The sequence below is a fragment of the Chelonoidis abingdonii genome, chromosome 15 (genome assembly GCF_003597395.2).
Source record: "Chelonoidis abingdonii isolate Lonesome George chromosome 15, CheloAbing_2.0, whole genome shotgun sequence".
Lineage (NCBI taxonomy): Eukaryota > Metazoa > Chordata > Testudines > Testudinidae > Chelonoidis > Chelonoidis abingdonii.
This window is the reverse complement of record NC_133783.1, coordinates 41,263,587-41,280,335: the sequence shown is the minus strand read 5'-3', so window position 1 is coordinate 41,280,335 and position 16,749 is coordinate 41,263,587. Positions and strand designations below refer to the sequence as shown.

General features: G+C 38.5%; 1 protein-coding gene across 3 annotated transcripts in view; it reads left to right on the top strand.

Annotated features, from left to right (window-relative positions):
• The window catches only part of MGMT (O-6-methylguanine-DNA methyltransferase), a 321,839-nt gene that overhangs the window by 19,003 nt on the left and 286,087 nt on the right, over positions 1-16,749 (top strand). For all 3 annotated transcript variants that reach the window (XM_032786941.2, XM_032786952.2, XM_032786931.2), the window contains exon 2: positions 6,582-6,629. In XM_032786941.2, coding sequence (XP_032642832.1) covers positions 6,606-6,629 — 24 coding nt within the window. In that variant the 5' untranslated portion in view covers positions 6,582-6,605. The remainder of the gene's footprint in view (positions 1-6,581; positions 6,630-16,749) is intronic.

The window sequence follows — 16,749 nt, the reverse complement described above, 5'->3', positions numbered from 1 at the left end:
ATTAGGCTGTCATCCTCCCTCAGGTTCTGTCTTACCACCCATGGCAATCAGATGGAACCTGGTGAGTGTCCATCCCACTATTTGTTCTCCAAGCATCAAACTCATCTTCTAGAGAATTTTCATGAAGGAAAACCCGTCACCCTCCTTTATTTTATATGTTTCTGGGGGAAACTCCAATACACTTCTCTACAGTATGGTGAGGCACCTCAAGCCAACTCCTATGGCAGACTCTAAACCTTCAGGATTTAAAAGCTGTCTGAAATGCAATGGACTTGCTTCCTTGATTGGTATAGACAATGCCTTTCTGTCTGAGCCACGTCGCCCCGTGTTCCGTATGTAAATTCTTCTTGTTGAGTACAAGCTGAGGGGACACAGCTGAAACTACACTTACTCGAGCAATCGATGAGTGTCATCTCAGACCTGGGGAGACATCCACTTCCAAAAAATCCTACAGAAACAGTGAGCTCACCTGTACTGTTGGGGCAAACAGCCAGTGTACACATTGCAGAAATGATTGCAGTACTCAAAGAGGTGCCCATCATGAACCTTGTGTGTCACTCACCTCAACAAGTCATCCAGACACTTGATTTGATGGGGGTATTGGGAGTTACTTCAAACAGATCAGGAGCTAATTTTGGGAGCAGCCTTGGACAAATTAGACATGGTTATTATTAGACATGGTTGCCCATGGCTATTCCATTCATTTATGTGTCATGAGAGCCAATCACAAAGTAGCGGCCTTGCTCTGTCTAGGAGCCATAGAAGACATTCCATGGGAGTCCAAGGGAAGAGGCTTCCACTTCTGGTACTTCTTTTTTCTGGAGAAGAAAGGAGGTCTTCATCTTATCTTTCACCTGAGGAGACTGAACAAATATATATACTGCTTCAGGTTCAGGATGGTAAAGCTAGCTTCCATCATTTTGTCTCCTCTGGCTAAAGACTGGTTTGTGGCTCTCAACTTGCAAGACGTGCTTTCCTAAAGCCTTCCACCGACCTATCCCACTGGAAGTACTTGAGATTCACAGTAGGGCCAATACCAATACAAAGTACAGCCATTCAGAAACTCCACAACGCCAAAGGTCTTCACAAAATGCCTTGTGGTTGAAGTGGCCCACTTGAGAATACAAGACATTCACATCTACCCTTACTTGGATGATGAGAGGCAGATTGCAGTGGAGGACAGCAGCAACCTTAGAATATGCTCTGCCTCTCTTCACCTGGCGAGGCCTCCTAGTGAACTGTGAAAATTTGTCACCCATTGCGGACAACAGAGTTAATAGGAGCCCTGATCCATTCCAGATCAGAAAATAACATTCCTCCCAGAGGACAGGTTCCAGTCATTGCAAGCATTCATATCCCAGTTAATATCAGAACCAACTATAGCAGTACAGACATGCCTCACAGTGTTAGACCACATGTTGGCATCTTCATAAATAACGATGGTTGCCAGATTTCATTAGTGGCCCCTTCAACTCTGGCTCAGGTCTGTCTATTCTGTGGAGAGACATTGGATAGACAGGAAAGTTTCAGTCCCACAGTATGTCATTGCAGATCTGCCTTGGTGGCTAGTATCCACAAACACACACAAAAGGACGTCCTTTTCAGTTTCCTCCTCAAGAAAGATACTAAGTACAGGAGTGTCAGGGACAGGTTGGGGATGTCATTTGGCCAACCTACAGATTCAGAGAATCTGGTCCCCAAATGACAAGGCTGCACATGAGTGTCCTAGAGCTTAGCTATCAGATTGGCCTGTATGGTGTTACTACCTGAAGTGCAATTCTTCACAGACAACTTTACAAAAGGGGCACTCACTTCTTGCCTCTTTTCCTGAAGGCCATCCAATTCTGAGTTGGCAACCAGTGACCAGTCACAATGGTTCTTGCATAGATCCATCACAGTAGTAAAATGCCATTTTGGGGGATTCCCAGACTTGTCTTTGGGGGCAAACAATGCCAAGTGTCAGAACATTTGCTCTGGAGGATGTTTGAGTCCAAGATCATTGCTGGATGCCTTCTTCCTGCCTGAAGCAGAGTCCTGCTTTACACCTTCCCACCAAATCCTAGTGTAATTTCCAATATCAGGAGAGAGAAGCCACCACCATTCTCGTAGCTCCATATTGGCTGATGATGTCTTGGGTGAGATCTATTACAGGTCTCCAACCAGCCTCTGATCCAGCTTCTGGATTGCCTGGACCTGATCTCATTGCATCACAGCCTGACACATCCAGACAGTCATTCCACCTCGTGGCATGGCTCTTGGTTGGCTGAATACTGTGGACAAATGCTGTTCCCTGCTGGCCCACAAAATACTGATACAAAGTGGGAAAATATCTACCCCTATCTGTCTCGATATGGACAACCCTACATTGTCTGGACCTAGTCCTGGCCTTGATACCAAAGATCTTGGACTACTTATTGCATTTAAAACAGGCCAGCCTTTCCTTTAGTACATTTAATGTCCACCTTGTAGCAATCTCAGCTTCCCATCTACTGTACTCTCATGCTCTGCCTTTTCTTGCCCTACAGTATCAAAATTTCTCACAGAGCTGTTATATTTACCCGCTGGTAAGAGAACATACTGCTTAGGATCTCCAGTATAGTCCTCCTGAGGCTCATGATGCCTCCATTTGACCATTTCTCAGAATGCTCCATGAATCATGTCACCCTGAAGACTGTGTTTTTCCTAGTGGCTGTCACTTCAGCACTTACGGCCGAATCTCCCTGTAAGACTTTCCATATGGGCTAGTGGGTGCTGAGGCCTCACTTGAAGTTCATTCCTAATGTGATTTCAGAAACCAATCAGTGATCCTACTAGTCTCCTTCCTGAAACCACATTTGGCACTGGGAGAAAAGAAATTAAACACAAGGTATATATATTTAAGTCTTTGTTTTTTTTACCTTGAAAAGACTAAATCATTCAGACTGTTGGCGTGTCTACTTTTAGACATAGCTGGGCATTCTAAAGAGCAAGCAATCTCATTTAAAAGGACATAAAAATGGATTACACAATGCATCTTGCAGTATTACCAGCTGGCTGGTCTACCTCTCCCACCGAACATAAAGGCTCATTCTACCAGAGCATAAGCAACATCCTCCACCTATGTCAGAATGTTTCAGTATCAGAAATCTGTACAGTGGTGGCGTGAAGTAACCCAGACCTGGTCTACACTGGGTGGGGGGGAGGGATCGATCTAAGTTATGCAACTTCAGCTATGTAAATAACATAGCTGAAGTCAACGTGCTTAGATCTACTCACCGCAGTATCTTCACTGTGGTGAGTAGACTGCTGACGCTCCCTCTTCAACTCTGCCTGCGCCTCTTGGCCTGGTGGAATACAGGAGTCGACAGGAGAGCGCTCGGGGGTTGATTTATTACATCTAGACTAGACGTGATAAATCGACCCCCCCCTCCCCGATCGATCGCTTCCTGCCAATTCGGTGGATAGTATAGACATACCCCTAGTGGCCTTTGTCAAACACTGTGTCTTAAATATCAAGTTCCAGAAAGCAACATTGTTCAATTGATGCCATTGAAATGCCTCCTCCCATTGTCTTGAAGGGATACTGAGTTCCAGTTACCAAGAATGGTTTCCACACTGACACATACTTGAAGAAGAAAGAATGGTTACTTACCCTACAGTAACTGTGTGATTCTGTGAGGTGTTCTAGTTACTGTGCATCTCACAAAACATCCAGTCCCACTTTTTATAGTCTTCTGCTACCAAAAGCCTTGAATTGTCAGGGGACTGAGGGAAGGTTGCATCTGCTTTGCCTTTTCTGCCCTCACATGAGAGCCACGTGTGTCAGTTGGGGCATGCTGTTAATTGGGGGGAAAAAACCTTGATTTTTGTGAGTGTGAGGTGCGTGTGGATCTACAGCGGGACCAACACGGAGTACATCATCTCAAAGATCCTGCTGTGTATTTCCCCAAAGGCTGTGAAGTAGGAGTCATTCCACTGCATGGGTCTTAGCAATGTAGATGAGTTTACCAGTGCTACCTTATGAAGCTGTGCTCTTCCAGGGCTCAATTTCTGGTGGCACAGAGGGATTTCTGAGAGATGCAGACCAGCAGAGTTCTGTAGGTTTTTGTATGAAAAGGAGAGGATTTGGGCTGAAATGAATTAAACCAATATTTGCAATGTAAAGAAAATGGACATGTGCACAGGTTGTGGAACATTTGAGTTCTGTTTGCAAATGTGCTTGCAATTTTTAAGAAGTCATGAACATTTCAGTTCAGGTTTTCAAATTGAAATTAAAGCTGTGTTTCACCCCCTTCAGACAGATGGGTGGCTCTTGTGGAAGAGGTAGTGAATGCCAAACAAGACACCTGCTGAATACTTTACCACTTGGCAATTTTGTCAGTTACTCAAAAAAAGAAGTTATTAATAGAATAAAACCTAATAATATGGCTAACTTTCTAACATACTATAATAGTTATGGAACTGTTTTTTTTGTTTGTATGCAATTGGCTATATGGTGTTCTTGGTACATGGCTTAATTTACTTGATCTATGCCTGTGTGTTAACTCTAGCTCTGTTTTGTTTCAATTGAGACTGTGATCCTGATCTTGTGAAGTGATCTGCATGGTAACATGGAACCTCATTGTTCAGATGACTCTTCCCAGGATTGGATCTGTTTTAGTAGAGAAAGCATGGTCTTCTGATTGAGGCACCGGACTGGGAACCAAAAGTTCTGGTCCATTCCTAGTTCCATCCGAGACCTTCTAGGTGACTTAGGCAAATCACTCAACCTGTCTGATCTCTCTTTCTTAATCTGTCAAATGGAGATGATGATGCTCAAATCACGTGTATTGAAAGGCTAAATTTATTATCTCTTTAAAGATTATATTTTGATCAGTGCCATAGCAAAGCTTCTAAATAATAATAGTAAAAAACCTACACAAATTAATGTTTCTTTTATTTGACTTGAGTGCCTGGATTGAGATCAACAATACAAATGTACATATTTACTGCAGGTGAAAGTTGATAGTTTTTGAAGGTTATCTGCTAAAGAAAAAACTTCATGTGCTTCCATTTTTTCCTCCTCTTATGCTATATTAAGATGACCTGTCAAAAGTATAAGGGTTTTAAGACTTAAGGCCAAGATTTTCAAAAGTGCTAAGTCAGTTCAGGTGTCCACACTTTTGGGTATGCAAGTTCAAAATAACTCTTAAGAGACCTGATTTTCAGAAAGTAGTTACTTCATTTGGCACGAATTTTATGTCTCAAGCTGAGCAATCAAAAATTAAGGCATCCAAAATCATTAGTCACTATTTAAAATCTCTCTCTCTTTTATTTTTTAACCTTAGAAATTTAGGTCTGAAATTCTATGGACAACTGCAGTAGCTGTGGTGTCACATGTAAGATTAACCTGATTAAGAGAGGATGTGATTTTTATTCAGGCTTTATAAATCTCTTTATTTTAACACACATTTAACTGAAACACTTGGGAGAAGTGATCTCCTTGTTAAGGATTCAACACCTCCACCCCTCTAATTAAGGGCTAAGAATGCTCCTGATGCATGCATGGGTTTCTAAGAAAGACCTCTAGCAAACAAGAGAAAAATAAGACTTAACATTTCTAATACTTGGAGGTCTTGTCTAAATTGATTTTGTTTTGTTTTGAGCTTTTTGCACAGATGTAGAAACATAGACACAACTGTACTTGTGATACCCTTAGACCCTGGTAAAAAGCCCATTGAAGTCACTATGGAGTCTTTCCACTCACGTCTGTAGAATTTGGATCAGGCCTCTGCTGTAGACTTATTACATCAGTGCAGGTCTCTGGTGTAGACTTACTGCAGCAGTGCAGCATGACTGCACTAGGGGCTTGCACATGTGCAGTGACATCAGTGTAACTACACATCACAGCTAAGGTTTAAAGTACAAAACAAAAATGTCTGAAAGAACTTTGAGGCCCTTTTTGTATCTGAAAACTTCCCATTCCCGCCCCCCCCCCCTTGCAGGTTACACTTAAATTCAGATGTTGAGATCAGCTGATATAAGATGACAGCAGTTACGATGAAACTCCTTTGCTTAAGTACTATGACTGTAAAATACGTACTTTATTTTGGAATCTGCCTTCCTTTTGCTCTTAGATCCAGACTACACTTAACATAGCTTCCTTCATTTTCCTTCCTTAAAATATACGTATGAATTTCCTAAAACAAAAAAGGTACCTATTATTTAATAAATCAGAAGCACAATATACTATTTTAAGTAATATTTTTACAGGAATGGGGCACTTCTTAAAGTGCATTCTTATCCTGTGGATCAGAGTTTTACAGGGCTTGTGATGAGAGAAGTCTCTACATTTCATCTGTTGATTATGGCTCATTACAGATGATAGATGACCTAGTGAACTTTAAAATTCCTGTTTGCTTGGAAAAAAGCAGTCCATCCCCCTTTTGATACTGCAAGCCTTGAAATTCAGAGCCCACTTTTTATAATCATTACCTAACAGTATATCGTGTAATAAGAGGAGAAATGATAACGTTAACGTGCTTTTCTTGTCAACGGTTTATGAAATTTGAGTTGTCGTAGCTTATCTTTTTCTAACAGGATTTCCTTTTCCTTTCTTATAGGCAAAACTCCTTCGTATACTTAACATGGCATCAAGACTTCATCAAAAAGTAAGTTCCTGTGAAAATATCCTTGCATTTAGGTGCACATATAAAGTAACAGCATTACAAAAGAGTTCACGTAACATAGTTTGTGTTTTTTCCCTTGTGTCCAGCAGTCAGTGTTAAGAATTCAGTTGACAAGATTGATGCTGCATTGTAAATCTCTGTAGCTCTGTCATGGTTGGTAACAGGCATCAGTGGACCTTTCCCCATCACATATCTGTCTTCCACAGAGCATAAACTAATAGGACAGTGCTGTATTTTCAGTGTAAAGTTTGCTGTTTTCTGCCCCTTCATAATTAGTACAGCCTTTCTTACAGAATATATATCCTTATTACAGAATAATTTTATGACTTTTTGGATGTTTTGTGCTTATGAGTAGAGAACGACTCAGATATTTAGGAAGATGGTTGTGTTTATGGGGAAAAGTTAGAAAACATGATAATGTAGCAGAAAATTCAGGACCTTTTTATGTGAAAATTTTTTATCTCCTAAAGATTAGTTAGTGAACATCTGTTTACCGGTAATTCATGGAAAGTCTTTCCCTTTGTAGCCAGTGCTAATGTTGCTAATGACTTTGTTCTTCAAATCACCAAGAAGACTATCAGTAATGAATGACCACAAGTAATAAATACTATTTTTGCATTGTACTTATTACTTCTGTGGCAGGATTAATATCATGCCTCATAGGATGTAACATTTAGTAAAATCAAATGTATATAGGTAATCCTGGTACTGTTGCCAACCTCTAACACCATATAAAAACGTCTACATAAAATAGTGGCAGATATCCCATAGCTTCAGTCTGGTTTACATGGTGTAATATAATGTATTTGGAATAGTGTATTTCCATCTTGTGTACTCTGCAGTGGAAATACCTTTTTTTGTTAGTGTAAAATCAGTGTCACTCTTTCTAGACCCTTTTCAATGATTTATTTTTAATTTTTAAAAAGTGAAATAGTTCGATACATGGAAAAAAAAATCAAGAAACATGATTTGTTGTGTTTCATGATTGATTTTTTCTTTCTAAACCATCTTTATGTTTTTAACGTATTTCTGCAGTATATTTGTGTGTGTACTTACTTCCTGAAAAGACATCCTGTAGCAGGTATTTTGGAGTTAATCGCAGAGAAATATTATTCATTTTCAAACAACTGGGGGACTTTTTAAAGGAATCACTAGTTCAATCTCATTCACAGCTAGACATGATATAGCTGGCAAACTAAATGAAACTAATAATAATTTATGGTCTATTTAACCTTTTCATTTCCCCACTTACTTTCATTAGTTGTTGGATGGGATTTCTCTTGATATCTGAGGAGGCAGAATGCTAAAACTAAAATAAATTCAAACTCTCCTGATTTGGTATAATGTAGGAAGAAGGATTTTGACTAGGACTGTGTGAAGACGTAATAGCAGATAGTAGTATAATGTTGACTCCTTTCTTTTGTTCTGCATACAATAAAATTGTACATTGTAGCACATTCTGTTTCATTAGTTAGAATTAGAGATATTTTTAATTAGGCTTGAAAGGATTAGATTTTTACTGGTTAAATGTCAGCAAACATTGATTTCACCATTCACACATTGACAAACAAGTATTTCAATAGATGATGATAGAAATTTACAGACAGGCAAGGTAAGAAAAATGCTGCTTGGAAACTGTTAGAGTTTGATTTAAGGATATTTTATTTGTATATTTTGATGTGGTGTTGACAATTTGTGTTTTAATGGGTGTAAAGCTTTAACTTTATGAATCTGAATATCTGCTGTCCTTAAATAATTGTCTGACCTCCCCCCATAATTTCCTACAACCATGGAAAATTGAAACTGATAAAAATAAAACAATTCTTAAAATAAATATTGATATCAGTCAAAATAATGAAAAAACAAAAATTGAATTCTGCCAAGCCTATTTATAATGTATGATTGGTTAAACATATTATTCTGACAAGTTAAACCACGTTAGTGACAGAAGGCATGAATCTGAAATAGGTGGTAATTGACCCTTTAAAAAAAAGACTGTGCATGATTCGCTGAACAGTTTTACAGGAGCATTTAGTTTGCTGAAACTGAGAAAATGATTTCTGAAAAAAGCCAGAAATAAAGGTGAGTGTTTACCAAAATCATTGTATTTGCACCACAACTTTACATGTAAGCCTTAATCCTGCAAGGCCTTGTGCAGTGTCCATCATGGGAGTACAAGGCTGCTGACATCTAATGCAAGTGTGTGCTCAGGCTGTGTATAAGTGTAAATGCCCCTGGCATGATCCTGTGAACTGAGAGGAAGTAATTCTCAGGAAAGTGAAGTGCCTGCTCCTTTATTCTTGAGAATGTGGTTAAAAAATACGTTGTCCGAGAATGAGTGTTTCTGAAGAAACTTGGGTTTAAGTATAAGCATCAGTATGCAAACAAGATGGTATTTTTTTCCTGTGTGGCCATAGTCTGGCTGCTAGGATTCAGAAACTTAATAGCCACTAACCATGCAGACCTTCTTGTTTTAATCATAATATTAACTGGATTCTTTTGGGCTCCATGTCCTACTTATGATGAGTTATTCTATATTTATACACACAGTACTCCTACCCCTGTAATGCAGAATCAAAGCCACAATATTAATGTGAATCTTCCTGTACTCCTCTTGTTAGGGCAGGAATACAATGTGTTCCCATAACAGATAATTTATTTGCCATTTTGTTACATATAGCTCTGTCTCATATATATTTTGAGTCTGTCTGTATCTTTGTTGGTAACCTTTGTTGGTTTTTCACACAGTTACATTAGGTGTTTCATTTATATTTAAAACTGTTCATATTACTCACATTACAGCTGATTATTGCAATGAAGTCATATTTGTTTATGAGCAAATTCCAGGTTCCCCACTCTCTTTTTAGTTTTAAAGGGAACACAGGTAATGGTTTTGCTCATATTGCTTGCATTTGTTTTTTTATTATTATTTTCCAGCTTCTCCTCTTCAGGTGTAGCTATTTTAGTGTTATGAAAAATGATGGATGATGTAGGAAAGTTTCTTTTGAAGCACTTCTGATATTGTGCAATGCACCTGGGGGTCAGCTACACTTGACTGATGCATGATTTATCCGATGTCCCTGCCACTTTCTGAGATAAAGCTGCTATTTTATCAAAAATGCCAGCAAGTGTGATTTAGAGTTTATATGCCTCCTCTTTCAAATAATTGCTCTGATTACTTTCTGGCATGGCAATAAAATGATAAAGGTAATTGCACACAAATGTGAGATAGCACCAAAATACAATAAAATTAACCTGAATTAGCTTGACTTGTCGATGAGAAGTATTTATGAAATGTATTTTTGCAATAAGGGAGACTGATATTATAGCTGGAAGGTGAGTTATTGCTTTAATGTAATACTGTTTGAAATTTAAAAAAAGAGACTGTTACAGTTGAGGGTGATTGTGCTTTTGAAATTAAGTTGAAGTGATTCTTATAATTGGCAGCAATAATGCATTGTGAAGGTAATATCTTTTATTGTATTATGCCTAGTTACATTATCTCTTATTTAGCTGACTTTGGCTTTTCAGAGAATGCAAGAAACAGCAGATTTGGAACTTTGTGGATTATGATAATAAAAATTATGAAATGTTACCTGATATTAAATTCACTTTTTACCTCTTGGATTAGAGAGCAAAAATGAAAATAAATCTAAGAAGCAGTACATTTCACCTGGTAAAATTCTTCTCTCTTCTTCTCCTTGCAGATACAATAAGTTCATATGTATGTCTCTGTTGCATAGCTTAACTGTGTAACAGAGGGTATACTTAAATTATACGCTTACTCTCTTTGTAAATGGGTATGCATATGTATACCCATACAGAATTGTTATGATAGTTACATTTTGTATTTGCTTAGTTTAAAAATATAACCAGTTCTTAAATGTAATATTTATACCACTTTTACAGTAACTCTTAATGGCATCGTATGGAAAGCTTAATGTTCATTGCCTATAGTACTTCAGATTTTTCATTGGATTATATATTTATCTACAAAACAAAACAAAAAAACCCCAGAGGTTCTTTGCTTCCTTCTGTGTAATGTTTTCCTAGATACTGTATCTAGATACAAGATATTTTACTTATAAAAATTATTTGTTAAATAGCTAAAAGGATATTGTCGTGGCGTTTTAATTGATAAAATACTTCCCCCGATTGTTTTATATTACTGCACTGACACTTGGTGTTTTTCTTGTCATTACCTGGCAGTAAAATTCCATGGTTTTATTCCATATGATGGCACAATTAAGCCCTAATGTGATGCGACTACTATGAGCAACAAACCATGGGACTGGAATCTCCCAGCCAGCCCTTTCCTTCCTGTCCTACATTCTTTACGCCCCCCAACCTCCTCCCAAAAAACCCCAACAAAATAAGATGGAAAAAAAATCAAAAACAAACCCCACAAGACAAAACAGCAGCTCAGTGTACTGGTTTATTTTATTTTGACTTCTATTGAGTGTGTATATCAAACATACTTAGCTAGGAGTTTGCCAGCTTGAGGGCCTCTGCTGAGTTGCTAATTGAATCTGTTGTGGCAATGAATTGAGAGAAGTGTAGGCAGGTTGGTATAAATTAAAACAAATACTTTCCATTAGATGTTTAAGGTACAGTAACAAATGACCGTAGCTGATTAAAGCACAAGTGTAATTTTCCGGTTTTGCTATGCAATGCTTATTATTAGTTTCTGTTTCTGGATGGTCTCAAGGTGTAAAGGATAGTCTGGTTTCAAAGACAGGAATAAAAAAGTCTTCATCTGAAAGAACAGGATATGCTTCTCTAACACGTGCAGATGGATCTAAAAACCATCTTCTCTCTCAGCCATGCAACTGCATCAGCCACAAAAGATCTACAGCACACCCAGACTGTGGAACTACTATAATGGTGGATGCACTCCCTGAGGCAGTCCTTCCAGTTGACTTCTACCAGCACACTACCGTGTAGTCTAGGTTGAACCTCAGCATGCAAGGTCTCGTTTGAGCTCCACTCTCTTCAACACTGGGTCAGCCAGCTTCATTTCACGTGAGATAGGGACATAGGGTTGGTTGTTCAATGGCTATGGTTTCTTTAGCACGCTAATATTTCCCTACTAATTTATTTGGTGATGTCAAGCACATTTTGACTAGGAGGGGTAAAAAAAAATAGAAACCTGTGGTATGCTCATGAGAGCCCTGAGGGGCAGATGAGCAGTTTTGCTAAACTACCTTTCAAGATTTGTACCACTTTGGTTCTGCTACTTTGAGAGATCCCCTCACTTATGTCCATTGAACCGATGATAGAGACTGCATATGTGTCAGCAACACTTCCATGGTCTATGGCAGTGGTCTCCAAAGTGGGGTGCGCAAGAAGATCCTTGGGGTGCAGCAGGAGGAGCATATTTTTTTTTTCTTCATCAGGTGGGAGTCTGAGTATTTTTTTTGTTTTTGCTTTGGCAGTTCGGGTGGGAGTCTGAGCTTTTTTTTTTGTTTTTTGTTTCTGCAAAAATGGTAGAGCCGGTGAAGCAGGGGGTGCGTGCTCAAAAAATTTTTACTGATAGAAACGCATGATCAAAAAAGTTTGGACACCATTGGTCTATGGCATAAGTTCATAAACTGTGCTTTGTCAACCACTTTGTCTCTGGAGAAATGGCTGGTCACATGGTGCTGTCTCTCCTTGTTTCCATTTACTAATTTGCATTTCAAAATTAAAAATGCATACTTTTAGTATTACTTTTCCATGTTTGCCGTTGCTTGAGTTGCCACAGGGATGTTAAAGCTTGGTGAACGTGGGATGAAGTGGTTCATGAGTAAGGCTACGAGTCAGTAATGAAGTTCACGTATTCTGTGATTTTTATGAGACTTCCATGACTTCCTGAAGTTTCCAATAATTCAGCTCCATGGCGGCAGGGCTCAGGCTTCAGTAACTCCATGATTTATTGTTTGTTGCCTCTGTCCTGTCCGTGATGTTTAATAAACATACCCGTGCCAAAATCTGGCCATACTCATGAAACACTGTTAAGATATGGTTAACACTGGAAAAAGTGTGACTCTGATGTATATTACGAAAAGCCTTAATATAGCAAAGAATCAGCAATGGACACTTCTCTCCCTTTCCATCACGAGGTGGAAGTCACAATCCAGTGCTATGTATGTCTCCTGCTGTAGTCTGAAACCTGATTGGGAGGGGTTAAAGAAATCTGAGGATTCTAATTCCCACCAGAATGGCATCACAACTGTCTCACCCAGGTTTCCTAAGAAAGATTGCATTTGGGTTAACAGTTAGCAAGACTGTTAATATCAAAGAATGGCTTTCTGAACAGAGGCTAATCAGAATGAGAGAAAATAGTGATTCAGACCTGGGTTCATGCTTAGACTATGAAAACAGGGATAGCAGCATCTGTCCATTTTTTTTTACTTCATGAGTCTCATACTCTATTTTGGAAATGTTAAGCACTCATTGTTACATACCAAGTCTAAATCTTGTAATACCCCTGCTCATATGCCTAAGAAGGAGTCCAGTTTTAAGTCTCTGCTTCGTTTCTCATTCTGATTTTGTGAAATAAATATTTCATAGTCAAGGATTTTGTGTTTTTTAGAGAAATCCCATTCAAAATGCCTTATTCGATCAGTGATTAAAATGATTTCATTTTAAGTGACTAAAATAACAGTTAAATTGCCAAATATCTTAGTGCCAGAAAAAGAAACAATAGTGTTTTTTGTTGGAATGCATGTATTTGTTTCCACAGAAGGAAAATATATTTTTCACTACTTCAATTGTAAAGATAATGTTGTCCTTTCTAGACCATATCTGTGCCTGCAATGTAAGGCAAATAAGAGAGATTGCATGAATTTCTGATTCAGGGGCAGGATATTGAGAGAAAGGGAGAAAGTATGCTGTGTTTTAATGTAGCTAAAGCTGATATTAATGGTCAAATACTCTGGAAGGTATTGAATGCATGAAATAGAATTGGTATGGTTCAACTGTGCCAGAGATGGGAAGCATGTTGCAAATCCCAAACAGCTGTGCTTTATGGAGCCTGCATCTGCCCTAATGGACGGACACTTGTGGGAAGAATGGTCTAGCTGAGATACCGGATAGATCCATGACATCCCATTCTTCAGCTCGATTGTCCTGCATAAGGAGCTATAATAGCCACAGAGGGGAATGCAGCGATAGCTACAGAGGCTCTGTGGCTTTGTGGGGAAGAACCTACCTTCACATCCTCACAACCAGAGCTGCGCCGTTCATAGACCATATTCTCGGGCTATCCTCTTTATTATCTGTGAATTTCAGGTGCCCACCAATGAATTAAACTTTTAGGGTTTTTTAAATATGACCCTTAACATTCTTGTAATTTAGTTTAGTTATGTCTATACTATGGGGACTATACTAGTACAGCTGTGTCAGCATAGCTGTGAGGCATAACCCTGCAGTATAGACACAGCCTATGTCAGAAAAGCATTCTTTTATTAACAAAACTGTCTAACTGAGGGTTAGGTCAGCATTACTAGGTCGGTAAGAGGTCGGTCGGTCGGTCTGTCTGTAATGTGCCCTTGACCAACATAGCAATGTTGATCTAACGTCTAAATATAGACCAAATTACGTGCCAAAGGTTGCTGATCCCTGCTATATGATACAAGGAAAAATTCTAAAATTGGTATGCCAGTACAATAATGTATGCTTTTTATATATGCTTGAAGAAAAGACTCCTTTGTATGATCAAAATATCAGATCTAGTGAAGAATGGATTTGTGATTTTAAAAACAAAACATCTAGTTCCCTTAGAAATTAAATAAAGAAAAAATATAGTTTGACAATAAGAAAGCCTTGTCAAATGTATTGAAAGCCTTGCACATGACAGACCAAGAGAACTCCTTGCCTGCCAACACAACTAACTGAAGATTTTGCCAAAGAGCCAGAGGCCTCTACTACTTGGAAATAAATGTTTATAGCTTGGCATTTTGGGTCTTTTGATTACTACCCAAAAAGGATTAGTAGCATAATATGATGGGACAACAGAAGCTCACTTTGTTCCCTTTGATATTTTTTTTGTGCAAAATTAATGTATTACAAAAAACTTTTTTGTTAAATTATTTAAAAATGCTTTAGAAAATGGGTGTTTTGTTTTATGTATGTGTGGGGTGAATGAGCCATATACATTAGAATTCAATGGGTGGCTTGTGTAGGGAGTGTAGGCTCATGGGAAGGCCGAGATGGAGAAAGGCTGTAATGGCAGACTTCTTTCAGTTGTCTTTTTTTTTTTTTTTAAATCTAATCCTTTAGTCACTGGTGTTAGTTCGTGGGAAGTAAAATAAATGTGGAAATGTCAAATCTTAAGCATTTCACTCCTAAGTTCCACTAGCCAGGAAACAAGAATGCAGCATGTATTTTCACATCATCTGAAATTACAGGTTTGGCTTAACAAACAATGTTGGATTTACTTAGTAGACCAGTGTGAATATTAGCAAAACGTTGGGGAAGATCAAAGGGTTCTGTGTTTGTAATGGATATATGCCTTGAAACCTTTGGTTCTAGATTTCAGAAAATAGCAAATTAATAACACAGATTATGATCGATAGGCATTGCTTTCTATATGAAAATCTTGAAGATTGCAGTTGTGTGAGAAATTGAATTGATCTAGGAAGTAAGTTTAGATAGGTCTTCTGAAAGCATGATGGGTGAAGCCAAACATTTTTTTTCAGTGATTATGCACTTGTGGAAACACAGAATTTTTAACTTCCTCGGCTACGTTCTACATTCTATACACTGAGAAGGCTAATTAAGGCAACACTTTGGCACATGATTAGTGTGGAACATATCTTAAACAACTTTCTGTGTTCAAAAATCTTGATCTGGATTACAATCCTATTCAACAACTGAAAGGCATGTATTACAACTTCACTAAGAACAAAGTATATGGGCCTGAAATGTATTGTTTTATTCTGCTAACCTGAAGGTTTGCTGTGGATATCAGTTGTTCAATGTATATTTCTTTTTCCGATAGGTATTGTGGGATTTCTAAAATAAAGAGGAGATTTATCCCCAGATTTTTTTTGGAGGGGGGAAGGAATGACTTGATATGGGTACAGAGGGCCTCCATTGTGCCCATGGTGTGACGACAACACAATATCCATTAATATTTGTGGAGCACTCAGACACTATGGTGAAGAGTACTGTAGAAAATCCCATGAGGAAATTGTTAATTCTGTCTTTAGAGAAAAGTTTGAATAGTGTACAGTGCAATTAATAAGGCCTTGGGTCACACAGTGAACAATGAGGATAAAAAATATTGAATAGCTGTTCATTCAGTGAGCACCGTCCATTCTGTATGGAAAGAAGTGGACTAGACTGAAGAACTCAAAATCTGAATGTGGATGAAGCTTGGAATTACTATAAGTCAAAGTTACAGAAGCCATCTGAAGCCTGCATCCCAAGCAAGGGAAAAAAATTCGTAGAAAAGGATTGCAGACTGAACTGGATGAACAAGCATTGTAAAGAGGTTATTAAGAGAGAGCAGAAAGTAGGGATGTAAAATGTTAAACTTGCCTTAATGGTTAACCCCATGACCGGCCCCAGTGGCCCTGCGCCGGCCCCAGCCATACTGGGTGGAGTCATAGTGGCCCCAGCCACTTAATCGGTTAACCATTTAAACAACCGTTTAAACGATTAAAAATATTTTAACTTTTTAAACTAAATTTACATCCCTTGCAGAAAGCATACAAGAAATGGAAGAATCCATCGATCAGTGAGGCAAGCAATCTGTTGGAGGTCAGAAAGCGTAGGGAAAAAGTGAGAATTACCAAAGCCCTAGCAGAGTTGGACCTTGCAAAAGAATTTTAAAACCAATAATAAAAAGTTCTTTAGCTATATAAATAATAAGAAAACAAGGAAAGAAGTGGGACCATTAAGCACTGAGGATGAGGTGAAGATTAAAGATAATCTAGGCATGTCCCAACACTTAAATACTTTACCTCAGATTTTAATAAGGGTATTGATAAGGTTAGGGGTAGTGGCAGCGTGTTAGTGGAAACGAGGATATAGAGGAAGAAATTGCTATATTCAAGATGGAAGTCAAACTCAAACAGCTTATTGGGACCCAATCAGTGGGCTTGGGTATTGCAAA